At 47.1% G+C, this 27275-nt stretch overlaps 1 protein-coding gene across 5 annotated transcripts in view; it reads left to right on the top strand.

Moving 5' to 3' along the window:
• WWOX (WW domain containing oxidoreductase) overlaps positions 1-27275 on the top strand; it is a 944020-nt gene that overhangs the window by 774045 nt on the left and 142700 nt on the right. The window contains exon 9 of one of the 5 annotated variants that reach the window (XM_047710176.1): positions 11018-11053. The exons of the other annotated variants lie outside the window; for them this stretch is intronic. Within the exon in view, the coding sequence (XP_047566132.1) occupies positions 11018-11038 (21 nt within the window). The 3' untranslated portion in view covers positions 11039-11053. Of the gene's footprint in view, positions 1-11017; positions 11054-27275 lie in introns of those variants that run through there. 5 annotated transcript variants of the gene reach the window in all.

Here is a 27275-nt window from a genome sequence, read left to right as displayed (position 1 = left end):
TGCTGAGCAGGGAGCCCGATGTGGGACTCAATCCTGGGACTCCAGGATCACGACCCGAGCCGAAGGCAGTCGCCCAACCAACTGAGCCACCCAGGTGCCCCTCACCTCCTGCTTCTTGAAGAAGATTCAGGTCCTGTGACCTGGATTTTTATGGAGTCCCCAGTTCCCATCTTTGTATCTTTTCTCATCGTCTGACTATTTTGTCTGTTCCAAAATCGGTGCTTCCACCTCTAAGCCTGTGTCCATCCAACCTCATGCCGAGCCTGCCTCTATCCCAAGGAATCCCTGGTTGACACATGTGCCTTCTGGAGTAGTGGGTCTGTCACCTTCCTTTCGACATTTGGAGTAACCAAAACAGCTACCTTTGGTACCTTGAAAATGGATACGGTGGGTTGTATGTTTCTTCTAAAGTGGCACTTTGTCTTAGAAATGTGGAGTTTGGATCAGGCCCTGGTGGGTGTTACTCCCGAAGCTTCACTGGAAAGAACGCTATAGACTCCAGCATTTCCTGTAGGCTAGATCATTTGCTTCTATGTTATCTATGTTAGGGGTCCATCCATGCATCCTGTGCCTTAGTCCACAAAAACTGGAGTTGGCCTAGAGCTGGAATCAGCAAACTGTTTCTATAAAGGGCTAGAGAGTAAATGTTTCAGGCTTGCCAGGCCATATGGTATTTGTTGAAACTACTCAGCCTTGAAGTATAAAAACAGTTCTATACAACACATAAATTAGTGAGCAAGGCTGTGTCCCAGAAAAACTTTATTTTTTTAAAGATTTTATTTATTTATTTGACGGAGAGAGAGAGATCACAAGTAGGCAGAGAGAGGGGGGGAAGCAGGCTCCCTGATGAGCAGGGAGTCTGATGCAGGGCTCGATCCCAGGACCCTGAGATCACGACCTGAGCTGAAGGCAGAGGCTTAACCCACTGAGCCACCCAGGCACCTCCCAATAAAACTTTACTTATGGGCACTGAAATTTGATTTTCATGTTCTTCTTTTAATTTTTTTTTTAAAGCCCTTCTGTAAAAGCCTTTGGGTCTTTGCGTGATTGCTAGTTTTAATTTGGATGTCCCCAGCCCTTATTTGCAGAGTAAATCATTGGTAGTTATACATAAACAGGTTGGTGAGCTGGATTTGGCCTGTGAGACATAGTGTGCTACAGCCTGGCCAAGGGGGCTAATAAGCAAAGAAGTAGTAAAATATCCATAAAAATGAAAACCAGGCAAAAATAACAATGAAACACATATTTGCAGGCTGCAGTATCTGAAAAGATTATGCACCTGGACTGAAGACTTGACTCTGAGTTTCCTGGTAGTCAAAGCAAAAAGGGAAACAAAATCACTTACGTGGTTTACTGGCGATGAGGGCAAAAGGAAGTCAATTCTTCCTGGGAGGTGGAGGTACCATCGCCTTCTGGGTTAAACCTGGTAAAGCAATTTGATTTCCTTGTCTGTCACTGAGCCCCCATTTATCTGGCCCACACCAAGGCTAGTCTCAGAGTATTTGCTCTACTATGTAAAATCAACGATCAGCCATTTTCTGGCCATTGTAGTGGTGTAAATTATACCTGACGGTTGTTAATTAAATACCTAGTCATGCTCTGAAGCTAAAGCCAAATAGTGCTCCGTAAACATTATGATTCGTCGGCAATCGATGTGATTTGTATAATTTGTGAGTGATCAGATACTTTATCCAAAAGCAGATTATTGACGTCCACGCCTGTCTTGGGAGAAATTGCCACTTGGTCTGTGTCTACATAGAACCCAAGAGAAGAAGAGATTTGACAATGGTCTGATTAATTGAATCAGTGGTTTGGGGGAGTGGGCTGTCTGTATTGATCCAATTAAATAGATAATTGTCAGAATTGAGGTCATGTCTATAAGACACCACCATTTCAAAGCCAAAGAGATTGTTTCAAATATATAATGCTCACCCAATCAATGGTGGCTGCCTCCTCCACATGAAATCAACCAGAAAGTGATTGATTCTATAGAGCTATAAACCAGGGTCTTTTCCTAGTTCCAGCAAACGGTTATATGCTACATACAGTGCTTTGCATTTTCTGTTCCCCATAGACCCAAGGGCAGTGATTCATTATGCAATAGGGGGATGGAAATATTCAAATCAAAAGTTGGAATGCACAAGACTCCAAATAGCTCCTTTTGAGGGGGGAGGAAAAGAACCCAAAAAAGTAGGCAAGCTGGTATTCTCCTTATCTGTGAGCTGCCTGAGTACATTGGATTCGCAAGGAGCACTCTGGATTCTCTGAGGGTGTGATGTATTGCAGGTACACTGAAGGGCAGACTTGAGCTCCTGGTCAGTGGTCAAATAAAAGGAAAAAGGAAAAAAAAAAAAAGTAGAAGGCTTGACTTTTACTTCTGTATCGGATTTGAAACACAGCCTCATCACTAGCAGGTGATTTTAGGCAAGTTAGGCAACCTCTCTGATCCTGAATGTTCTCTCCCCTATCTAATGAGGGTATTTAAATAAGTTATTTAACTCACTGGGCAGCTGTGTCTATACCAAGCACTTGGTCAAGGCTGGTTAGCCTGACACTTCTCTACTGACCCCCGCTGAAGAAAGCAACCAGTTTCTCACATTTCTTGTCTGAGACATGACCAGAGGTCAGCCATTCTTATATGCAGCAGTCAACACTCACTGGTCAGTGGATGAACACCCACCGCCTGCTAGCTGTGTTACAGTGAGCAGTAACTTAATTTTTTGCGCCTCAGTTTCTTCATCTGTAAAGTAGAGGTGATCAGGCCCTCTGTAGGGTAATGAGGAGGATTGCATGCACCAGTGACACAGGTGTAACATGAAAAGATAGGCCAGCCATGTAGAAACTCATCTATAAATGCTACTTACTGTTATCATCCTTTGCGTTAGCAAATCATTGTTGTAGTGTGCTGGGTATAGAGAGAGATAGGACACCCAGGCAAATGAGATAATTATATTAAGAGGCCAAAAAATGGTGGGGGTGGGGAAGTGCTGTAATGGGAAGCTCTATGCAGATATGAAGGAGGGGTGTCCATGCCTAAATTCATGCATCTCCCCACACGCCAAGTAGATCCTTCTTTGTGCCACCATTTTGGAATCTCTCTGAAAATAAGTGGCCACCTTTGGGTTTGGTGTATTTAATTCTAACACAAACGTACAGAAAGCAGGTAGCCTGCTGTTTTTAGATTTTTTTTTTTAAGTGAAGGAATATGTTAATGAGCTTAGCTTGACAAGGAGCTAAGGGGATTTTTTTTTAAGATTTTATTTATTTATTTGACACAGAGATCACAAGTAGGCAGAGAGGCAGGCAGAGATAGAGGGGGAAGCAGGCTCCCTGCTGAGCAGAGAGCCCGATGTGGGACTCGATCCCAGAACTCTGGGACCATGACCCGAGCTGAAGGCAGAGGCTTTAACCCACTGAGCCACCCAGGCGCCCCACTACGGGGATTTTTGACATCAAATGGTGGGTAACTAAATAGGTCACCCCAAGTTGTTTGCAAGGAGAGCAGACCAAGGGGATACAGAAGCTTCAGAACTTTGTTCTCAGGGAGAGCAGGAGATGTAGTGTTTGGATTTTTTTGTTGCTATCGTTCGGTTCAAAGTTGTGTCTCTAATGTCGGTCCAGTGCTTGGCACATAGAAGGTGTTTGTTGTACACTTGGAAGGAAGGGTGGATGGAAGGAAGGAAGGAAGGAAGGAAGGAAGGAAGGAAGGAAGGAGTGAATGCCATGTTTGTAAGGACAATGAAAAGGCATCCTCCACATCTGTGTGCAGTAGAATCGGCTTTCGGGCACTTTGACTTCCTTCAGTCGACACATTTATGAGTCTCTGGGTGCCACGCTGGGCAGTCATAGCTGGCGAGGGGCGCGCGATCCCTGCTCTGGAGAAGCTCACACTCTGTTCAGGGCTCTGCACTTCTTTGAGCTGCAGACAACCTTGGGCCCCTAGTGGGACCTGTAGACTGCTCCTCCAAATAATGTTTTTATTTTTTTCCCCAGAATAATGTTTTTAAGAGTCTCATGCTCTACCGACTGAGCTAGCCGGGCGCTAATGTTTTTAAATATATAATATAAAATACATACGATCAGGGGTGCCTGAGTGGCTCAGATGGTTAAGTGTCTGCCTTCAGCTGAGGTCCTGATCTCCTGGTCCTGCATTGGGCTCCCTGCTCAGCGGGGAGTCTGCTTCTCCCTCTCACTCTGCCTTCCCCCTGCCCCTCAAATGAATAAATAAAATATTCAAAAAAAAATACATAGGATCACAAAGGAAACCAATTATATTGAAATATAGCCATCCAAATATTCAAACATGTGATCTAATAATATATGTTCTTCCTAATTAACCTGTTAAATAACTCATCTAGTGGTGGGTCCATTAACTGCTAATTATCAAAGTAGTGGTTGAAAATGATATTTTGAGGTATCAGCTGCAACCCCTGTGTCATATGAAAATATCCGTGATTTCTGCCGTGACAAACTCACAGATGGCTCGCATGGCGGGTTGTTGCCCGCATGAGGGAAGCGGTGCATTCCAGGTGGGGTCGGCAAAATAAAGATGCGATATTCTGTCCGGCCTGGGACACCCTCTCTCTAGAGCTGCGCCCACAGATGCTCACAGGAAGGACCCTGCCCCAGCGTGCGCTGGTGTCGTGGTAACAGCGGCAGCAGAACCTGGCAAGACACGTTAGCACAAAGGGGCAGGACGAGGTTACCTGAGCCGGAAGCACCCGGGGACAGCGCCAGCACCTGCGGCCCCCCGTTCTCCGAGAACAAATGCGCGTGTCCGGGTCTCACCGCAGGTACACAGTGGGCGCTTCGTCCACAGTCCGTTGCTACTGACCAGCTGTGACAGATGAGCGGGAGGGGAGAGGCAGAGACAGAGAGGGTGGCAGGTGGCAGGTGTCCTCCGGGCAGGGGGAGCCTTGAGTGCCAAGGAGCACGGAGCACTCAGCTTTTGCCAGAGAATGAGCAGGGGAGGACAGGGAGGGGACAGTCACAAGTATGAGGGTTGGAGCTTCAGGCTGGCCTCCGTTTCCGGTGCGCTCAGATGGCAACTGTCTGGGACACTCTGCTGCCTGGGAGGGGGGCCGAGGCGGGGGGGGGGGGGGGGGGGGGGAGAGAACCTTCTGGCAATCTGCCCCACAGCAGCCCCGATCGGTATCAGGCCTGTTGACTTATCTATGATTTCTTGGACATGCCCCCGTAGCTAGTAAATAAAGCTGTCTGCTTTAAATTTGTCCCAGCGTCCTGTTACAGCCTTTCCTCCTAGGAGCTGAGTCGCATTATATTCCGAAAGCGTATGTTCCCGACGATTGTTCCTTCTCTTTCCAATAATATCTTTGCAGGACAAAGAGGGATGGGGAAGGGAACACACTTTCAGGATGTCAGTCCCAGTTTTAATTACAAGTGTTCGTGGCTGCGGCATTCATGTAATTGGGGGGCTGATTGATGCCAGAGAGTAAGCACTGATGTGAGGGGCTGGGGCCCAAGGCGGGGTGGGGGGGGGGCGGCAAGCAGAGGCAGCAGCCCCCGCCCCGCCCCCACCCGCCCTCACCCCACCCCGCCACCAAACCCGGAACTGGGGCGGCACATGTCAGCGGCTTTTCTCAGAAGCCTACAGGGGCCTGCGTGGAAGAGACGCGGCGGGGCAGGCTCCGGAGACACAGCCCCTGCCCTGCACTCGCTCGCTTTGTGACCTTCCCCCGAGGTATTTCCCTTCCCTGAGCATCAATTTCCTCATCTGAAAAAATGCATCTGATTGTAATACCTGTGGCTTAGGGGGGTTTTGGAGGATTAATTGGGATGATCTAAATAAAGAGGTTAGCACCGTGCCTGGTAGATAGCAAGCGCTGGGCGCTGTTGACTTAACTGAAAAAGGAACGATAACCCCTGCGATAACCACAATAATCCCCGCGACAACAATCCTGTTCAACTACGCATTCAGTTTAAGGAGAGGGAGTATGACCCGGGGGCTTTTTTCATTAGATACATGGCACACACGTGACCTAGCAGAAAGCTTGAAAGCAATCGGGTAGGAACACGACCGTCCATCTTCTTGAAGCCTCCCGAGCAGTGTAATCCAAGAATTACTGTTCTCTCTTTGCGTTTATGCATCGCATTTCTCTGTTGGATCCAGAACGCTTTATAGAGCACCCATCAGACTCTAGCATTCTCTCAGTATAAGCTCCGGGGGAGATGAGGCATGTGCGTGATTTCCTTGAGTAACTTACTCAGTGGCGCTTCGGGGTTCCAGAGGCCAAAGGAGCGGGACGGAACGCTCATCCCAGAGTGCTCGCGCGTGTCCAGCGTGACTGCTGGCTGCGGCACTGGGCGCTCGGAGCGCAGCCTCCTGTGCGGCCTGGGAAGGCCAGCGACCATCTGGCGCATATGCAAGAAGGGGCGCGTTAAAAGCCACGGCAATAGGAAGGAGGAATTCCCGGCGCACGCCGCATCACAGATGAGCCGCGGGGACCCCATGCTGAATCCAGTAAGCCAGACGCAAGAGGCCGTATGTTACGTGATTCTGCGTGGGCGAGGAAGGGTCCAGCGTAGGCAAACCCGTGAGCAGAGAGCTGACTAGTCGCCAGGGGCTGGGGCAAGGGGGAGAGAGGGAGCGACTGCTCGTGGAAATGGCGTTTCTTTGGGGGGTGACGAGAATGTCCTGGAATGAGGTAGTGGTGTTCTTGCGCAACCTTATGAATGCGGTAGAAACTCCTGAATTGTTCAAAGAATGATTTCTATGGCATGTGAATTACGTCTCGGTTTTTGGTTTTTTTGGTTTTTGGTTTTTGAGGGCACGCCTGGGGGAGGCTGTGAGTGCTGGCCCTCCTCATCGCGAGCAACGCCCCCAAATCGGAAACACCGAAACGGCCCCTCCAGACAGGCTGCAGGTTCCCGACCTGAATTCACACTGGGGGTGTGTGTGTGTGGGTGCGCACGCGTGTGTGTACACCTGTGCTCTCGCAGCTAACTGGTCGGTGAGCCCCCACTACCGTAGGGAGGACCCGGAGTGCAGGACATGTGCCCATTGACCATGAAGCCACCATCGGGGCAAGGCCCCAGAACCCTCCATCTGGGAACTTCCTAAGGAAGTTCCTACATTGTCAAGGGCAGGGAAACCCCGCACTTCCTTAAATCTGTGTCTTCCTGAGGGAGGAGCCACCTTTTGATCAAACACAGGCATGAGGGGAGGCTGAGAGGAGCCGGCAGGAAGGCTGGCGCCCCAACGGGTTAGGAAATGAGCCTTATGTAGACCACAGGGGCACTGCTGGCAGGTGAAGAGAGCAGAGCCCACGATAGGGAGGAGCTTGTCCTCCTGCTGCTGAGGGAGGAGAGAGGGTCTCTCCACTTCCTTCCCTTCCCCCAAGGGCAGTGAGGAGCCACAGAGGTTTTATGATCAGAGGAATGATATGGTTGGGTTTTTTCCCCACAAAGATGATGTTGCTGGCTGTGGGGACAGGGAGATTAGTGGAGACGTCTTTCAGTTGTCAATGAAAGCCTAAACTAAGTAGCACCTGTTATGAGCTGTGTGTCTACTCAAGACTGTGGATGGGACCTTGTTTAGAAAAAGGGTCTTTTTAGATGTCATTAAGCTAAGGGTCTCAATGAAATCATTTTGCATTAACTGGGAGGATCCCGAATCTGATTCTACATGTCATCATAGAGACAGGAAGGGAGAAGACACAGAGAAAGCCATTCGAGGACAGAGGCAGGGACTGGAGTGATGTGCCTTCAAGACACAGAGTGCTAATTGCCAGAAGCCAGGAGAGAGGCACGGAGCAGGTTCTCCCTCAGAGCCTCCGGAGGGGACCAACCTCTCCTACACCTTGATTTTAGGCTCATGGCCTCCAGGCTCTGAGAGAGTCCATTTCCTTTTTACTTTAAGCTGCCACACAGCCCCAGGAAATAAGACACCCCTCGTGGCTTCCCCACATCCATTCTGGTGACCCTCTAACCCTCACCCATCTTGTTGCCCTTTTTAAAACACCATCTGATTGTATTAACCATCCAACCCTCTTTACATTTTCTCATTCCCTTTAAGATAGTAATCCAACTCTTTCTTTTCAGTCCTTTTCATTTTCTGTGCTTCAGTTGACCGCCATTCATCAACTCCTACCTACCACAGGGCATTTGCACATCCTCTGCGTGGGATACTCTTTCCCCTGCACCATCCTACTGATCCTTAAGATCTGAACCAGAAAGTTATGTCTTCTGAGGTGCCCTCCCAGACTCACCTGGCCAGGGTAGCTTCTGGTGCTGTGGGCTCTCTTGTAGCCATGTTCTTTTTGCTTTTACCATTTGTTCCAGTTTGCAGTTACACACTTATTCATGTGATCCTTGATCAATGTCCATCTTCTGCTTCAGACAGCAGTCTCCACGCAGAAATAATGGTGCATGCGTTCACACACCATCCTGCCTCCAGGAAGAGTACAACCTGACCACTGAGTGAATAAAGATGGGTCATGGTGATAATTATGGTGGTGGTATTTCGTATAGCTTCTATGGGAAGTGAAAACCCCAGCTTTCTCCACAGTATTTTAATTGTTTCCTTCTTTGCATGAAGTGAGTGTCAGGAGCAAAGCCACTTTGTTGTAATCTGTCCTGTAGACCTCCCTCCTAACCATTTTACATCAATCTGTTGATGCTGAGAAGAGCCTTCCACTGAGCAAAGGCAGATAACTTTTGTCTGTTTATCATTTTGTACAACCCGATTCCCCATCCTGGAGAACATTCAGTTACGTTCAGCAGCTGTCTGTCATAGGGACCTGCGGCCTGATTTATTGCGATCTGCACATCTCTTCCTTTTGAATCATGTGGATTTGATCATTGCTTCAAGCCAAGCTTTCAAAAGGAATACCACCCGAAGGTGTTTATGTTCTCACTGCTTTGCCAACGATAAGTCATATCTCGTGCCCTAATGACGGAAGAAGCAGTATTTCTCCAAGTGGTGTTGTGGTTTTCTGGTATCTTCTAAAGAACCCCAAACATATGATGGGGGTAAAACATATAAGACACTTCATGTCTTAGAGTTAGGACAAGGTAACATCTCAGTGTTGGGGTAAATGTGGATAGTTTACTTGATTCTCCTTTGTGTCCTCGGTATTTGGCACAGTGTCTGGCAGATGGTGTTTGCCTAGCCCACCAACGAGCTCCTGTACTGAAATGAAAAAGCCCAGAATGTAGGCTCACAATTCACCCCCAGTTCTTTCTGCCTTCCCAACTTCTCTTCCTCTCTCCCTCACTCTGTTGTTCCTTTCTTCCTTCCTCCCTCTGGCCCTCCCTTCTCAGCTCACTGATTTTTTTCTGATATTTTTGTGTTGAATTAATGGGATTTTTTAAAAATGTGCTTCATTTTGTGTTTCCCCTGGAAATACACATATGCCCCCAATGAAAGCAAACTGAATAAATCCATAGCCTCAACTTCTTTTCCCCAAGCTTAGGTTCAGAATTTAATTTTTTCCTATGTTATCTGGACAATTACATTTGCTTTCTTGCATAGAAATGGTTTTCCAATTTTAAAAACCAATGTACGGACTGTGAGAACTTGTGACAGATCACGTCACAATTCCCTAAGCTGTAGGGGGAAAATGTCCCATGTAAGTTTATAGCCTCCAGCAGGAAAGTGAAGGCAGTGGCCATCCCCGGCACACGTTCCCATGTGTTTGAACCTTACGATACAAAGAACATTCCCCACGTCCTCAAAAAACAAGTGCAATTAAAGATACATTTGAGGATGACCTGGGGAAGCATTGATTAGCCTGGTAGCATATTTTAAATGATTCAGCTGGACAGACAGGCCAGTCAAGGTATCTCAGGATGGCAGCAAGATAAACAGATTTGGTCCAAGAAGAATGGAGCCCACATGTGGCCGCCCCAGGCTGGGGCTCTGGGCACAGATGCGCTGGAGAACTGCGCCCCACCCCGTCCCAGCTGGCCCAGCTCCGTTCCACATCTCTGACTTCTCCTTCGAGAACTGGACATTTCTCACATCCTCAGCTGTGAGATGGAAAAAAAAGATGCACGTTAGCCCCTGAGAAAAAGGCATCCGGTCCAAATGCCCTCTTAATTTCCTCAGTACACACAGGCAATCCAAAGAGGCCAGTGGGCACCACTGTCAAAACAATTGTGAACTCTTACAGGGTTTGGATGAAAGAGTTTATTTAGCTAGAACTCATCTGAAGTCGGTCTGTTTTGGAACCTTGGGGAAGTGAAGGACGTTGAAAATGGAACAGGGTACTGTGTAAACTCAGGTTAAAGCAAAGTTGGGAAAAACTGTGTTCCTTTGTCAGTGGCTGTTTTTCCACTTGTCAGGACCATACCTTTTTATATGAAATTGACGTTTCTAACATTAGTAAGAAATCGCTTGTCCTTTAAACTGTAGGCATTGATGGACTTAATTATGCCTTTCAACAAGATTTTGCATATTTAGTATTTCCGTTTAGAGCTTCCAGGAATCTCAATTATTAATTCCGCTGTGGATTTACTGGTCTTCTGACTCTCTCTTTAGTATAAAGATTGTAGCCTCATCAAACATTGTTTGCTGTCCTCAGATTTCAATAGTGCTTTAAACCAAGCAGGAAGTCCAAGATGAAGTATAAATGCACACAGTCACTTTAGTGGTGTCGTAGGGTCAAGAGCCTGAATGTTTTATAACTTTTTTGTAATCCCGGTGGTGGATAAGCAACTGTTACGACCAAGGACAAGCGGGGGTCTGCCCCATAATCCAGCGAGACAGTTTTTTGTGATGTTATATGGCCCAAAACTAGCATCTGCCCAAAAGATGCTATTTATAAAAGTAAACTGTTACAAATGAAGCTTGGCGTTAACCAAAACTTTATGAATAAGTAATGAAGTCTAATCTTACGTTATTATAGCCGTTGTTTAAAAGCGCATGTCTGTCTGCCAGGCCCCCAGAATGATTTTGTCTGACTCGGGAAAAGCCTTTTTGGTTCTCCTTTTCGTTTTTGTAATGATGACTTCATTACTTCTTGCTTATGGTTTCTCTCCTCTGGTGCATGCACAGACCTTCTGCAAAGCAAGCTGACAGATGTAGTCCTTGCGTGTCTCTAAAACTGTCCCCAAGACGACCCAGCACTTCAGATATTTTTCATGTCATTTCTCCCCCAAAGCATTCACCGGCCCGCCCTTTGCCCCTTTCTGGCGCAAATCCCATTAGCTGCGATGGCTTAAGGTCCTCACACAGACTCTGCCACAAAGGCTGGGACTCAGGGCAGAGCGTGATGCCCATGCGTTGGGTCACGGCAGAGGAGGGCTGGCTCTGCCCATCAGCTTTTAGGTTTTCCTCCTCTGAAGACTGAACACGTGCCCTGCTACAAATGCGTGGATGGTTCGGAAGGATCACGCACTGGGGTCCCAACATTTTGGCCCCGGAAATGCTGGCCCCAAGACCTTTGGCTGCCCGGACAGTGGCATCATTAACGGACAGCATGCCAGCTAGATTTCAGTGCCGACGCTGATACTCTGGAGAGTCCAGCAGGAACGTGTACCAACACTAGGGCTTCTTTAAATTGTGAAGGGCAGCTCTCAAGTTAGGTGGCAGACTTCTTCCGCTCTTCAGGGGGTATCTCGGCTTGCAGGAGCTTCTCAGCTGGATTTGCCATCTCTGGAAGGCCCATATGTGGGGTTGTGTGTCGTGGGTAGCTCCATGGAGGACACGCGTGTTGCCAACGAGCACACCGTATGGATGTCTCCATCCCAACGATGCCATCCTCTTATAGTCTTTCAGAGCCTCTAGGGACCGTCTTTTGCTTTGGACCTTCTGAGTCTGTCCACAAAATCAAAGGCATTCAATGTATCCAGGTAGGCTGGAGAAAGGGATTCTTCTCATTTCCTGGGAACCCCATATCCCAGTGATTCTCAAAGCCTGAGACAAATCCATGGCTACCAGTCCAGAGAGAGACAAAAGCTATGGATTTGAGTTCTAGACTACATTCATCTGGACATACATGAGATTGACCTCTTTTTTTGTCCTTGTTTTGTTTGTGATGAAATCGACAAATAAAACTTATGATGTTGACCATCTTCAAGTGTCTGTGGTAGCGGCATAAAGCACTTTCACATCGGGATCCAGCCATCACCCCTCTGCCTCCGGGACAGAACGCTTCATCGTCCCCAACTGAAACTCTGTGTCCATTATAAACAGAAGTCCTCATGTCTCCCTCCCCCCAGCCCCTGCCAACCTCCATTCTACTCTCCGTCACGATGAATTTGACTGTCTTAGGTAACGCATATAAGCGGAATCATAAAATATTTGACCTTTTGTGACTGGCGTATTTTACAGAGCATAATGTCCTCGGGTTCATCCGTGTTGTAGATTTTTACCTTTTAAACCAGGACCTTGAGATTGAGGATTGTCTTTTCCACCATCAGGCAGGTGTGGCCTGGCCCAGGTCACAGGGACATGGGAGTTTGGTGGCATCGACAGGCCTGGCCAAGGGGCTATTCAGGGGATCTCTGATTCAGTCGTGCAGACGTAGATGAGGTCAGATGAGCCAGCTGCCACCTCATATCTGTGGCCAAGCCCATGTGGTCTGCAGGGCTGGTGGTAATGGGGTACGGACCTGAATGGAATGCCTTTTATTATGCACCCTTGACATTTTTTATATTAATCTTTATTCTCTCCCATCTATAATACTTCCCACACACCACACTAAAGGGATATTTTCAGCATTAATTCTCCTAAAAAGCCTCATGCCCAATGTAAAAATATTTCACTGTCTCAGAAAAAGGCACTCTGTATAAATGAAAAGCACCATTATTAGTAATGACAATAATTTTTCTGACATCCATTTGGGCATTCTATATGTTTTGATAGGATTACATAAATAATGAAATTGTATGCAAACTATCAGAACGCAAAAGCCATTTTCTCCGAGGTGTGCTCTGCCGTTCTCATTAGTCTTGAGCAGCTGCCTGTTCTCGGGGCTCTGTTCAGACACGCCGCTGTCTTTAATATCCCGTCCCCCGACTTCGCCCAGTGATCGTAAGACCGGCTTCCCCAGTGCCCCGGGCTTCATTCCCAGATATTTATTCTGCTGTGGGACGATTATCCTTTCCCGGCCTTTCCCAAAGGCGTTTATCTTTTCAATATCAAGCGTACTGAATGATTTTGTGTCATTTTCTTAAAAAAAAAAAAAAAAGACATTTAATTATTTAAAAACAAAAATGCTTCTCTCTCAGAGCATACCTGCAGTACTCCCAGCGCTCGCTTACTGGAATGCCATAAATTACATGAAGGAATTATTCATTGTATCACTCAACATACCTTCCATTTTCCTGGGCAATCTATTAGGCAAGGCATGGTCTTTTAAATTATTATTTTAAAGATAAAAGAGAATGGAACTACAGCATTAAATATACTTAGTAAACAGGCCACTAGTGGGCTTATTGAAAGATAAAGAAAGACAAGAATATAATCAGAAGGAAAATCACCTATAACTCATCAGTGGTACATTGTGTTGCTGATTATTTTAAATAGCCAGCATTTTGTGAATTAAACATTTACTAATATCCAGAAAAATAAGACAAACAAATAAATAAACTTAAAAAAAAAAAAAGGAACACCCTATAATCCTCTCATCCCAACACCATTCCATTTTTGCATGTGCCCTAAGTAATACTGACTAGGGGCACAGTACTTCTTCAAAACCAAAATCAGTTTACTGTTCGACAACCATGGGCCCTGGCTAGTAGTAGGGCGATCCAGGAGAATTCCAGACTGTCTAGAATATATAGCCAGACTCAGAGGCTGACCCTCAGAAGGTGACCGAGAGAGCCACACTAAGGTGCGGGGAGCAGGGACATGTCTCATGGTCTGTGATTCATCCATAAGTGGAGGATATGCCCCAGGCTGTTCCTTAAATATCTTATGCTTGGGAGTGAAGGAGTGTCTGGGGGCAAGAGGTCACAACTCCTTAGAGAAGTCTCCTGGGACTCTTCCAGGAACCCAAAGGTCATGCATATCTTCCCACCAGTGTCCCTTAGCTTTTTGCTTGGAAAAATACATGAGTAAGAATCTGTCTTCTGTGGATCCTTGAAGCATGTCCCACGGTCATGAAGGGCTACTTCATGTTGAGCTGTTGAGACCACTCCATGATTTTTGTTCCTGTCTTCCCTCTTTCTAGTTCCCCTCTGCCAGCTCCTGGGCTATCCTGGTAGCTATAAGATTCCTGGATTTAGAAATCGGGCATTTCCTTGACTCAGTGTTCTCCTTCCTCCAGTGGTCTCTCAAATACCACATCCCCTACAGCTGTCCCCAACCCCCCTTGACAACCACATCACGGGGCTCACTCTGTACCCAGACTCCCACCAGATAGCGCCCATCAGATGGTACCTCTTTTTGCTAGAAAATCCAAAATCATCACTCTTCCTGAATTAGTGAGACAATGCCCTTCATTTTCAACTTTGCAATTTAAGTCCCAGTCGTGTCCCACAGAATTATTGCCAATTGATCTCCGTATAAGTGTCTGAGTTTTCTGCATTATTAATGATGTGCTAGGCTTTTGACAAGCCTTTCTTTGGTGCAGCCTGCTTGGAGCAGTAACTATGGAAGTACCAGAGTCAGGGCCTCCCTGTCTGTATTATTGGAGACTTTGGCTTAAGAGGGAAAAAGACACAAATGATACACCTTGGTCTCTCCCTGTAGGAAAGGCTTATCACCTCCATTATATCGGCATTGGCCACCTAGGGCTCCGTTTTGGGAAGATTCCTGAGACTATATGTACATTTGACTGTAAGAGTGCTGGGATTGATTAGCAATGTCTGCAGTGGGTTGAGGACTAGAAAGGATAGATGTGAATGCTGCCAGTGTGCCCTGGGCTCTGAGTTTATCCCATCTCAAAAGAGGTGACCTTGAAGATGTTAGTGTCAGATGATTTTATTTTATTTTTTTTTAAAGATTTTATTTATTTATTTGACAGAGAAATCACAAGTAGGCAGAGAGGCAGGCAGAGAGAGAGGAGGAAGCAGGCTCCCTGCTGAGCAGAAAGCCCGACGTGGGGCTCGAACCCAGGACCTGGGATCATGACCTGAGCCAAAGGCAGCGGCTTAACCCACTGAGCCACCCAGGCGCCCCATGTGTCAGATGATTTTAGACACCAGAAGAGAGATTCCAGGTTCAGTGGAGATGCCGAAGGAATTGTCCCACACGGGCAGTGAGTCGTTTTGAAATTACCTTTCCTCAATTTGTTATCCTGGCTCTCTTCTTCTATACACAGCGGGAATATGAGCATGGAGACTGGTGCATTGTGGCTCGTGTGGTGACCGTTTTCCGTCACAGCTTTTCTGGGACCCTGTTGACAATGCTGGACTCCCCTTTTAGACTCAGGGCAGGGCCTTGTGGCTTTACATAAGTGATGTTCAGTTTATTACATCCCTCAAGGAGCAGAGAGGCACACAGGGCTGCCTGGAAAGTCAGGACAGTCAGAAAAGCAACAGTAATCTCTGCTCTGGAATTTCCAGCTCTTTCTCTGGTTCTGTTCTCAGCTCTGGGAGGACATTCCTTTCCCTACCCTTCCTTGCCCAGCAAGTGCCGGGACATGGGTGACACCAGACTGGTTTTTGTTGTTCTTGTTGTTGTTGAATTTTTGTTATTGATGTATAGTTGAAAAACTATGTTATGTTAGTTACAGGCGGACAGCATAGTGATTCCAATAATTCTGTACATTACGATTTGCAAGTCTAGTGCAGAGAGAAAGGATGAGCCCTTCCTGGGCCAGGTGACTGGAGAGGGACTGGTCCTCTCTGTAGGCACTGGATTCGGGGTCTGTGCGTAAGGCCTGACAAGCCTGTGGAGTAGGGGTTGGCATAGGAGATGCGGACCCAGTACTCGTTGCCTGCCTGACGTCACACTGCCAGTCAGTAGCAGAAACCAAGTCCAAATCTTCATGTTTACAAGGTCCTGGCAAGTAGAAACCTTGCCCTGCTGCCCCCTGCCACCCCCGAGCAGCTGAGGCGGGATGGACACCTTGCCAAATCCTCCCATTCCCTGAGGCCTCGCTTTCTAGTGAAAGCTTATTAAACAGACTCCCCCATCCCAGGACAGTAAAACTGTGCTTAGAGAGGTCGCATGCTGGTCAGGTTTACATTTCTGGTCAGGCTGAGTTAGCTTCATCCTCTTCAAGGTCACCTAGGACATTTTTCTCCCCAAGGTCATTTTCTCCACAAGGTCTCTCTGCCAGAGATCAGGCTTCTGCCTGCCCTCCGGGTGGCTGGCTGTGCCAACAGGAATGCCAGCTGTGGCAAAAGAGGACGGGCTCCCTGTTCGAGAAGAGCAAGAGGACTCACATTTCTTTTCTAGTGCGGTTTCTCTCCTCCATAATGAGCAAAAGCTAATTAACGCATGATGGCAAGCAGGCTGCTGTGTCTGCCAGCTCCCTTGTGCAGACCCTCTTAGCATTCTCACAGCTTCCCTCCTCAACAATAAATTCAGATTCGTGATTGCGAGAGAGCAGGATCCAGTTCAAAAGGACCCGTCCCCCCAGGGAGCCTCAGGGCAGGGTGAGAGGCCACCTGCACTCTGTGTGTGTGTGTGTGTGTGTGTGTGTGTGTGTGTGTGTGTGTGTGTGACCTAGAACCCTGTTGGCCCATTGTAAATATCTTTCTTTACTCATCTATGTGGCTATTCCCATAAAGATGCCACTGATTGTCTCCTTAAGATAAAATTCACGAAAGGACATTTCAAAGTGCAGATAGAGCTTAAGATGTAAAAGGACAGAAATGCTCATGATTTAATATGAGGTAGAACAGGAAGGAAGGAAAATCTGAAGGTTTTAATTATAGAAAAAAATTACCAAAACACATACTAACAGACATGTACAGGAAAAAAAAAAAAATTGGAAAGGCATTTACAGAGATGTTACTGGTCTCTAGGTGGCCTAATGATTTTAAATGTTTTTTAGGATCAGAGTTTTCTGAAGTATTGATAACACTCAGGTCAGAAAAATAAGTGATTTAAAAAGACGTGAAACGAGCAGAGAGAACTTACAGGGCCACGTCTCACATCGACATATTGCTACTGAGCTACTTCTAGTATTTTTTCCCTAAGCTAATGCTGGCTGCAAAGGGGATATTTAATGGCTTGGTGTTGGGTCCTCTGTGTTGGGGTTTTAGATTTTTAATGCAGAGAAACTGAACTGCATTTGCTGCACAAAAACAAATCAAACTTAAAATGACAATTCTGGCTGCTTGGGTTCAGCTGGGGATGTCTTTTTCCAGGTGACACCCCTGTTACCCTATGGAACCCTGGTTACTGTGCTACAGTTTTCCCTGCGGGTTGCAGAATTCAGATCCTTGCAGGCACTGCTTGTTCTTGGGGACGAGCCGTTAACCTCCCTGGGCCCTCCAGCTTCCTCATCTCCTGCCTGCAGAAGCCGGTTCACCTCCCAGAGAAGGAGTGTTCATGGAGGACTGATTGAGAGAAGCTTGAAAGGAGCCCGCTGGCCGCACAGGAAGCCACAGGGCAGCCGAACCCAGGAGCCAGAGAGGTGACTTCCTCTGGGGTGTGGCCAGGCAGAACTAGAAGAGACACGTTTGCCCACAGGAGAGGCCGGTCAGAGATGTGTGGGCCTCAGACATGATTCCCCCACTCATGGCTGTGTCCGTGGTCCCTGCTGGAACGGACGCTGGTTTTGCCATCCTAACATAGGCCTCTTGTAGACATGTCACAAAGTACCATTGTCCCATGCACCATCGTTCTAAGAAGAGCGCCTGGCAGTGGGGAGATAGCCCATAAGAACCAGGTGAGCCAGGGGTCCTGGTTCCAGTGACGCTGGTCTCAGTTTCCTCAGCTGTTCCGCCCCACCCCGACCCTCTGGCCATGCTGTTCTCTTTGTCTGAATTGCCCTGTCCTTCATTTGTCATCTGATTCACTTCTACCAGTCTTTCCAAACTTCGTTCAGGAGCTGCTTCCTCTAGGCAGCCACCCTTGATACGCTCATAGGCTGCACTCCAAACCATCATGGGTTGCATTGGGGATTTTTTTTCTGATTATAGAAAGTGACATAGGCGGAGTTTGCCCAGCTGCTGTACCTGAAGAAGGGGCCAGGCTACATGCACTTTGGCATCTGAGGGACAGTGGTGTGGAACCGCACACCTCCAGTTACTAGCAGACTATCAGCGGAGTATATCTCACTTTTCTGGACCTTGATCTTTTATCTAGAACAGAACCAGGGCAAGAACGCAATGCCATGATACACATAATATGTCACGAAGATTGTCATATAATGTCCACTGCCTGGCAGTATCTGATACAATATAAATATTGGCCTCATGGTCTTGCTTCAACATAAATAAAAACCATCACAAAGGTAGAGACCGTCTCACACTCAGGTGTGATGTCTCTTCATTCTTGGCTTCCTCCCCTTGTAGGGTCTGTCACCTCCCCACCCCCCCTTCCCTCTGGAGCCTCTGTTTTCTCCTCCTTTCAGATCTCCCCCACTACCCTCGGGCAAGATGCCCATTTCCCGATGGAAGGATTCTGCAGTCCCCTAAGAGGACCCTGTCCTGTCAGACCCAAGCCTCCTTAGGGACCTGGCACTGGAATAGGGATGACCTCATTAAGTCCACAGACATCGTCTGCTGGTTAGGGAGGCCAGAGGAGCTGAGGCTTGTGAGGCTGAAGGAGCACAGGACCCCATAAGCACAGGATGGGGATCTCAAGTGATGGGGTTCAGAAACAGGCCACCAAGAGCCCTCCCAACTCAGAAAGACAGACCCGTCCCCGCAGAGGTCCAGGGAATGAGCCATTCAGGGCTAGACCTTAGATCTGAACCCAGGGCTTGAGTTTTCTTGGTTGTTTTTCCATTTCAAAGAGCTTTGCTTTAGTTTTCAGACAGGATTCAGGCAAATATTCTGGAAGTGATGAAGAAGTACTTCCAAGCTCTGCTTCCCTCCGGTTGCTCAGACCTGCTTAGAGAACCTAGAGAGGGCCATTGGTTATTTTCCCTTCTCTTAAGGACCTCTCTGGTTTCTTTTATGGAAATGAAATAGAAATTTGTCCTGGTTTTTTTCTGCAATATGGATGTATAATATGTACTTCTCCCATCCTGGCTTTGTGTTCCAGATTGTGTGGGAAGAATTAATTCATTGCCTGCCTGCCCTGTGCCCCGTGACTTTACCTGCATCCTCTTGATTAAGCTGTATGCACATGTATCCACGTCTGCTCCTAGGTAGGGCCTCAGGCTCGTTCGGTGACTTGCCCAAGGCCACATAGTGAGTGGAAGGCAGAGCTGGTGGCACATACGTGTGTCGACTGCAAAGCCGTTGGTCTTCTATGCTGTCCCCAAAATTGGGCCTTCCCCACTGTCTTTTGTATCAGGTCATGGGTGGAAATTCACTCCCTGCTCAGCCTTCTGGTTTGGAATGCAGAAGTTCATTGACTCAATTGCCTATCAGGATCTAGAGCTTGCTCCATCAATGCATATCATTTTGCCAAGAGACAGAGTCTGCCGCTGGAGAAATTGATTCTCTGGTTATTTATCTTCCTCTGCCCAGTGTAAATTGGTCAGCCTGATCCTATTCGCATGATAAAAATCATAATGTCTCAAATTACTTACTCAATAAAATGTGGGTTTGTCTATTATTAGTGATCATTAGGGTTATAATGCAGCATGGAAATTTGGAGCAAATTAACTACATATGCAAGCTGTTGTGCTCGTGTGCAGTTAATCATATGCACACAGTTCCAGTGGGCAGAAGGGTTTGCGAGAATCGTTTCGGGAAGCATTTGTGGGAGGGGAACTGAATACCCGGATTTGTTTTTTCCCCTGCTGTCCCCCCTTAATCCGGCTTTCTCAAGTGCTTATTTTATCTGATAATGGTATTGAAACATACAAATACAAATATCTATATATCAAAAAACCAGAATTATAGCTCGTATTAAAATATCTTTGAATACTTCCATTCATGGGCCCCCGGGGTTTTCTAATGATGAATCAGAATTCCATGGTGAGCAAATACCCAAACCCCCTCATTTTCTCTTCCATTTTGCCTATCTGCCACGATTCACTCTCTGTCCTTTTCTTTTGAGCCTTTCTGCTCAGTGATGTAATGGGACAACCTCTGTTGTTATAAAGACAGTTCCCATCACACCTGGGCATGGCCGTTTCCTCTGTGGCAGATGCTTCCTGGACACGTGGGCAGGTGAGAGGAGCTGACTTTGGCTACTTGTATCTCAACATAAGCGAGATGTAGCTTTGAATGGCAGCATAAGTTAAAACAAAAAGGAAAAAAAATCTATGTATAACTTGTTTCCTGTGATGGTGCCAGGAAACTTGACAATGAACTTTGTGAATTAAGGCTACCGGATGAATAGAGGTGGTGACATGGTAGCGGAAATTCGAAATTTTTTTTAATGGTTTTTGGTGTAGGCAAAGCCTTCCTCCAAGGAGTGGGACTTGGTCCTTGTGCACCAGTAAAGGGTAGGTGTTAAAATTAGCACCAGTGAGCTCTGGAAGATGCTAAGCTCTGTGAAAAGGTTACCTGCTCCTATCAATGTGTCTTTTGCCTCAAATTCCAACACTTGGCAGGATTTGTGTATTTACCTGTGATCATGCATTAGAATGAAGTGCTTGGGGATGCATGTGCTTCATTTCAGAAGGAGTTCTCTGAGGGTCCAGAATCCGGTATACAGCCTCTGAGGCTCATTGGAAGCTTCCTGGACGTGTGAGTTACATGATGAGTAGGTGGGAGCTCCATTCCACTTGGCAAGTGCCGCCCCAACTGTCTGGCTTGTAGTCTGGAGTGTCACTGGACCCACTCCACAGAGACGTCCTCCATGCTCTCTCAGGAAACGGGCCAATTTGCCAGCTGATCTCTCTAGAAAGAGAGATGGTGCTATCTGTTTCCCCCACTTGCTTGGGAAGATATTCCATCACTAGTTTCAGTGTCCCAGTAGGACGTGGAGGCAGAATCGCAAGCCACAAAATAAGTTGGTGCACATAACCTATCAGTTAAAAAGACTGGTTAGCAGCAAAGCCGCCTGAGTTTCATACCTTGGTTTAATCACTTACTAGCTGTGCCATAGTGAGCAAACATGCAACTGTCATGGGCTTCATCCCCAAACTGGAAGCAGACAAAGGTCAGAGATAGCTGTGTGAGAAAGTCTTTGTAGTCTGAGTTATTTTCTTGTATTACCTTGAACAGCAATGCTGTAAAGCTTATGATGGTTTTGATAATAGATTTGGCCAGGCCAGAAATAGCCCACATGAAGATTGATCAACTGGTGGGTTGATGAATTGATCAGGTAAATAATGTTAACCTTGGCTACTGAGGTTTATGAAAACCAGAGGGATAGAAACGCAGTTAATCCACAAACACCTTCATCCTCTCCTGAACCTTCTCTTGGAGTGAACACGTGCGTTAGTCTCCTATGGCTGCTTCAACAAATTGCCCTAGAGTTTTGGTTTAAAGTAACTCAGATTTAGTCACTTATAGTTCTGGAGATCGGAGGCTTAAAATCAAAGTTTGATCAGGGCCAGTTCCTTCTGGAACCTTCTGGAAGGTGTAGGGAGCAACCCATGCCGTGCCTTTCCAGCTTTGAGAGGTCACTTGCATTCCATGGCTTGTGACTCCTTCTTGCATCTTCAAAGCCCATCTGTCCAATCTCTCCTTCCGGGACCATGCCTCCTCTTTCTCTTGTCTACTTCTGACATTACACTGCCTTCTCGGACTCTGACCCTCCTTCCTGCCCCTTACAAGAACCCTCGTGATGACATTGGGCTTACCCAGACAGGGTCCTTCACTCACTCGCATCTGCAAAGTGGGTTTTTCCACCCACAAAATGGAACATATTCACAGGTCCCCGGGAATAGGGGATGGGTATCTTTGGGAGGCACTGTCCTATGTACTATACCGTCCTATCATACCGTGTAGAAATATCACATCGTTCTTTTGTCCGGAGTGTGACTCTCCATTAACAAAGGGCATGGGATGGTGTGGAAGGTGTCTGCCCCTGGAGACCTAGCTGTGTAAGGCATGGCCCGGCCTCCACCTCTAACTTGGTCCCCTAAAACTTCCCATCTAACTTGTATTTTAGCTTCTTCACCCATAAAGTGAAAGCGTTTGTGGATGATACCTAAGATGCCGCGTTAAGCCTAAAATTATGTTTTATTCTCAAAATGGCACTGTATAAGTTTCCTAGGGCTATGACAACAAAGTGCCCCCAAACTAGGTGGCATAAAATAACAGAAATGTGTTCTTCCATACTTCTGAAGGCTCTAAGTCTGAAGTCAGGGGTTGGCAGGGCCCCTGAAGGACCAAGGTGAGAGTCTTCCCTGGCCTCTCCTAGGTTCTGCGGTTGCCAACAGTCCTTGACATCCCTTTGCCAGTAGACATCTCTCCAGTCTCTGCCTCTGTCATCACTTGACATTCCCCCTTGTCCTTTTGTTTCGGTGCCTCTTCTCTTCTTGCAAGGACACCAGTCCTATCGGATTCAGGACCCACCCTCGTCCTAAGTAATGACACAGCTGCAAAAACCCTGTTTCCAAAAAAGTTCGTATCTGAGATTCTGAGGACTTGGATTTGGGATGTGTGGGGTGGGACACTATTCAGCCCCGTGTAACCCAGACGCCCCCAGATGTGCCCTCCCCCCACAATGAAGAGAACGCAAGGACTCAGAAGGGAGAGACAGAATTTCGTGACTTTCTCTTAAACCTGCCTTGCTTCCTTGTTTTGATGGTTGGGCTGTTTGTGGACACAGATGCCACGTAGCGTCACAGAGCAGCTATGCTCCACGTCCTTGGTGATGTTTGGTCCCAGTCTGCGGGCTGGGTCATGCTGCCTGCGTATGATGCCAGGACACAGTATGACCAGGACATCAGCAGAATCACAGTTTTGTGTAAGTGAAGGGAAAACAATCGGATAGCTCATCGATTCGGATTCGCAGACTCTGTCTTCAGAGCCAGAGCCTACTTGAACAATCACCTAATTCACAATGTGCCATCTACAGAGGGGTGTCAGATAGAAGAAGGAGCCCCATCTAGAGCATCTGCCGAGGGAGTCCTCCTGACAGTGTCCATCCTGTGGGCTGGGCTGCTATAGACTGGCCTCCCTCTGCTCCCTGAGGCTCCCAGGCGCTCAGGTCGTCAAGGGCATCAGTCAAAGACACATAGTAAACTGCCTCAGACTGCAGACATGGAGATCATTTTGTATTTCACAGAGCATGGAGAAGCTTCCCTGGAAAAGCTGGTCTTCAACTTTCTATTTTTGAGCCAGAGGGCAGGCCAGGAGGGAGCTGAACTGTCTAAGGCTTGGAGGTCACGTTTTCAGCTGAGGAAAGTGATCTTGAACCTCTCCATCCTTGCAAAGCCAGATGGAAGCCCTAGGCCCCCAGCCCCTCCAGCCCCACGCACATGCCGCGCACCTGGACCGCCACTCTACCTGTTTACAAATTACCCCCATTTTCTGCTTGGTTCAGCAGCAACTGTTTACCCTCCCCCGTGATGTAATTAGGCCTTCAGAGTTCACGTGTGCCTATTATGAGCTCTCCTGTGTTTTGTCTTGGTGCTTCGTTTCTGTAGCTGTAATCATATATATATATTAAAATTTGGTATCAATTGTTTGGCTAAATTATGCACAGTGGGCCATCCTAACCTGCCATTAACATAACGTATGCTAAACAATGTGTTGGGTTTTTCCCTTCTTTTTTTTCTGATAATTATACTCTAAAGCATCAATTGCTTATTCGAGTAAATTAAACTTTGAGTTTTTTCTCATTTCTTCAAACTTTCAGATTGTCATGGCTGCCACGGACGCAGACCGAGCATTGCTTTTGCTGCCGGTGGACGTAGCCCTGGTATTTTCCTTCCGAGAAATCCGAGATCCACTTGGTGGTCACCAGCATCATAGCTGTCCTGATGTTCTGGGCTGAGCGGCAGTTGGGCACCTTGCTGTCACTACCCCCAAACCAAGGGTCCCCGGCCTGCGTGCAAAGACAAGAGTGCAGTGCAGGTGTCTGCTGGAGTCCTAATGCTTCCACTCCCCCAGACAAATAGGCATTGAGCACCTACTAGACGGTAGGTGCCGTGGTAGCTGCAGAAGATACAGAAGTGACCGAAACAAAGAAGATTTCTGTCCTCTGACAGTTTATAATCTCATGCAGGGTCAGTGAACTGTTTCATTAAAAGACTAAATAATAAATATTTGGAGCTTTGTGGGCCATACAGCCTCAGTAACAACTCTGCACCTCTACCATTGTAGCGTGAAAGCAGCCATGAGCCATACATAAATGGTTGGGCGTGGCTGTGTGCCAATAAAACTTTATTTATAAAAACAGGCAGCAGGTCTGATTTTGCCAGCCCTTAGTCTCATGGGTTGAGGCAGACAACCTACACGAAAAAATTATTATTTTTTTAAAGCAAAAGGATAATTTGATGCCATGGCAAGCAACATGGAAGAAGTAAGTGTAGTGATGTAAGCAGCAATTGCCAGGTTTTTCACGTCAGGATATACACAGAAAATTTGTTCAGAATTTAATGGATGAGATGGCTCTGGCTGGCGCCTGGAAGATGCAACACCCCGAGGTGGAGCCAGAACATTCCGTGTCTATAAGCCACGTGCAGCACGCCAGGGTGCCCCAGAGAGAGTGACCATGGAGGCCAAGTTCAGATGACATCATTGCAGGGGTTTTTCTTGGACTGTGTTTGAGTAGAAATGCAGTTGGTGAGCAGTGGCCAACCATGGGGGGAGAGTGTAGAGCAGTAGCATTGCTCCATTAAGGGACAACTATATGCACAGAGACTTCAGGACAAGAGAAAGTTTGTCACATTTGGAACCCAAGGGAGGCCGGTGTGGTTGGAAAGAACAGAGAGCATATTAGAATTTTGGAATGAGATGAGATTAAGCAGGTCATTTGAGCTTGGAAATGAACCGTAGGTCAGTGCTTTGGTTGTTGTGGCTGTGTAACTAAGCGTGCCCCAGCTGAAGGCTTACAGCAAAAAAAATGTTTATTTCTCTCCTGTGTTTGGGGCTGAGCAGAACCAGGGTGGGTATGGCTGTGCTGTCTTGCTGGCCTTGCTGGTCCCCTCAGAGGGGCTTCCTCTTGTGTCCATGGGCTGGACAGTTTGCTGAAGCATCAGCTGGGGATTCTGCCCTATGCTTGACCCAGCTGGGGGGCTTTAGTTAGGGCGATTCTCTTCCGTGTGTGTCTCATCCTCCTGGGACCAGCAGGGCTAGACCAGGTGCAGGTTTCTCACCGCACAACAAAGCAACTCAAAATACGTAAAGCCTCTTGAAGTCCAGACTCAGAAGCGGTGTATCCATCCTTTCTGTCACATTCCATTGCCCAAAACTTATCACATGGCTGAACTCAGAGAGGAGGACACTGCAGAATGACACAGCGAAAGGCACAGCTCCTGGGAGAATAACAAATGGGAATCCCGAGAAGACTTTTTGCTTGTATTTAAATTAGATAAGAAGCCATTGAGGCATTTTGAGAATGGGAGTGATATAATTTGATTTACCATGAGAAAACTACGGAATCTGGCAAAACATGAGGAGGAAAATAGATTGGGGGTTGGGGGGCTGAGGGCCAAGAGTGGACGTGGGGAGACAAGGGTGGGCTGAACCTGTTCGAGGCCTAGAGCCTCTCTCTCTCTCTCTCTCCTACTGCCTTCAAGATACATGAGATAAATTGCTAAACTTCTCACGCTGGGCTTTACCAGGTGAACTGACAGTTATCACCTGCATTCATCAATATAAGTTCCATAAAAAGCAAAGCAGTTGAGGAGAAATGAGAAATTACAGCCCGGATTAGCAGCCTTGAATGTTCCCCATGAACACAGGACACTCACCCAAATCACATGTCACAGCCTTTCACCCATTATCACTAATAGCAGGATTATTCCCAAGGAAGCTGTACCTATTATATTTATTATCACCACAACAATAAAATAAATAGCTATGAATTCCACCCCTGCTCATTGACTTGCTTCATGCCGATCGGTTAATATATATGTGGCTGGAAGTTTGAACCTGTTGGGAGGAAATCTTGTCTTCGGAAGAAGTGTTGTTTTTTGATGGGAAAAGATGATTTTGTTGGGAAATGGATTCACCAGAACTTTCTGTATTGTATACAGAAGACTGTACTACAGCATAAGTGTGTAATGTCTCAAATACAATACCAATTTGTTTTTCACTAACGTAAAATCCAAAACAGGTGTTCTCATCAGCAAGTGACTCTCTGCCAAGTAGTGATCCAGGAACCCAGGCTCCTTCCATCCTGTGAGTTCACTGTGATCAACAAAGACCTCTGGAAGGTTGCCGTGTTATTCGATCCAGAGGGATCAAGGTCATGAAATATCATGCTTGCCAGCTACACTGGCTACAACTCAGTCACATGACCATGTCTAACTGCCAGGGAGGCTGGGAAGTGTAGTTTGCTGCGTGTCCAGGAAGGCGAAGAAGCAGGGTTAGTGGACAGCTAGCCAGTCTCCACCAGAAATTCCATTAATGCCATCTTCTCATTTCAGCTACTGTATGATGTGTTCTAAGTTTCACTTCTCTACAAGCAGACACTACAAGAGTTACTATTTATTGAGTGCTTTTCGTGAGCAGGAAACTGCAAGTACATGACCTCAATCAGACCTCCCAGGCAGCTCTGGAAACGGGACTGTGTTGTTCCCATTTTATAGATGAGGGCATAAAGGCTTAGAGAAATTGAGTTCCTTTTATCAGCTGTGAAATGGAGAAGACATCAGTACCCGTCCCACGGGTGTGTCCTAAGAAGCTACATCTGTCAGGATAGGTTATGTGTGCAGAGGTGACAAACAGCACCCCGAGTGTCAGGACTGAACCACAAAGTTTCCTATCCTGCTCATGGTCTGTGTCCATTGTCAGTCATTCTTTTTACTCCAGGACTTAGGTTGATGGGAAAGTTACTTTCTGGAGTGTTGACAGTTTCCATGGCAGAGGAAAGACAAGACTAGGACAAAGCCCAAGCCGGTTCTAAAAGGGCCTGCCTGAAAGAAACCGCGATCCCATTGGTCAAAGGGAGCTGGATGGCCACACCTCATTTCAAGTCCGGGTAGATGAACTCCTATCATGTACCGGAAAGAGAAAGCCTGCACTCTGGAACACATTCTGATGGCAAACAGTTCATCCCAGTAATCTAGCATGGAGCTGGGAATATAGGAATTGCCCAAGGGTTATCGCCCTGGGATCATGGTTGACATTTTCAGGGGTGAAGGAGGTGGTAGAAGTTGGTGGGGACACAGTTACTCACCAGAGTCCCCAGGTGCCCTTAGCTGTGGACTGCAGAAAAGGGA

The sequence above is a fragment of the Lutra lutra genome, chromosome 17, assembly GCF_902655055.1.
Source record: "Lutra lutra chromosome 17, mLutLut1.2, whole genome shotgun sequence".
Lineage (NCBI taxonomy): Eukaryota > Metazoa > Chordata > Mammalia > Carnivora > Mustelidae > Lutra > Lutra lutra.
Note: the sequence above shows the minus strand (reverse complement) of the source record. Positions and strands in the feature narration are given on the sequence as shown.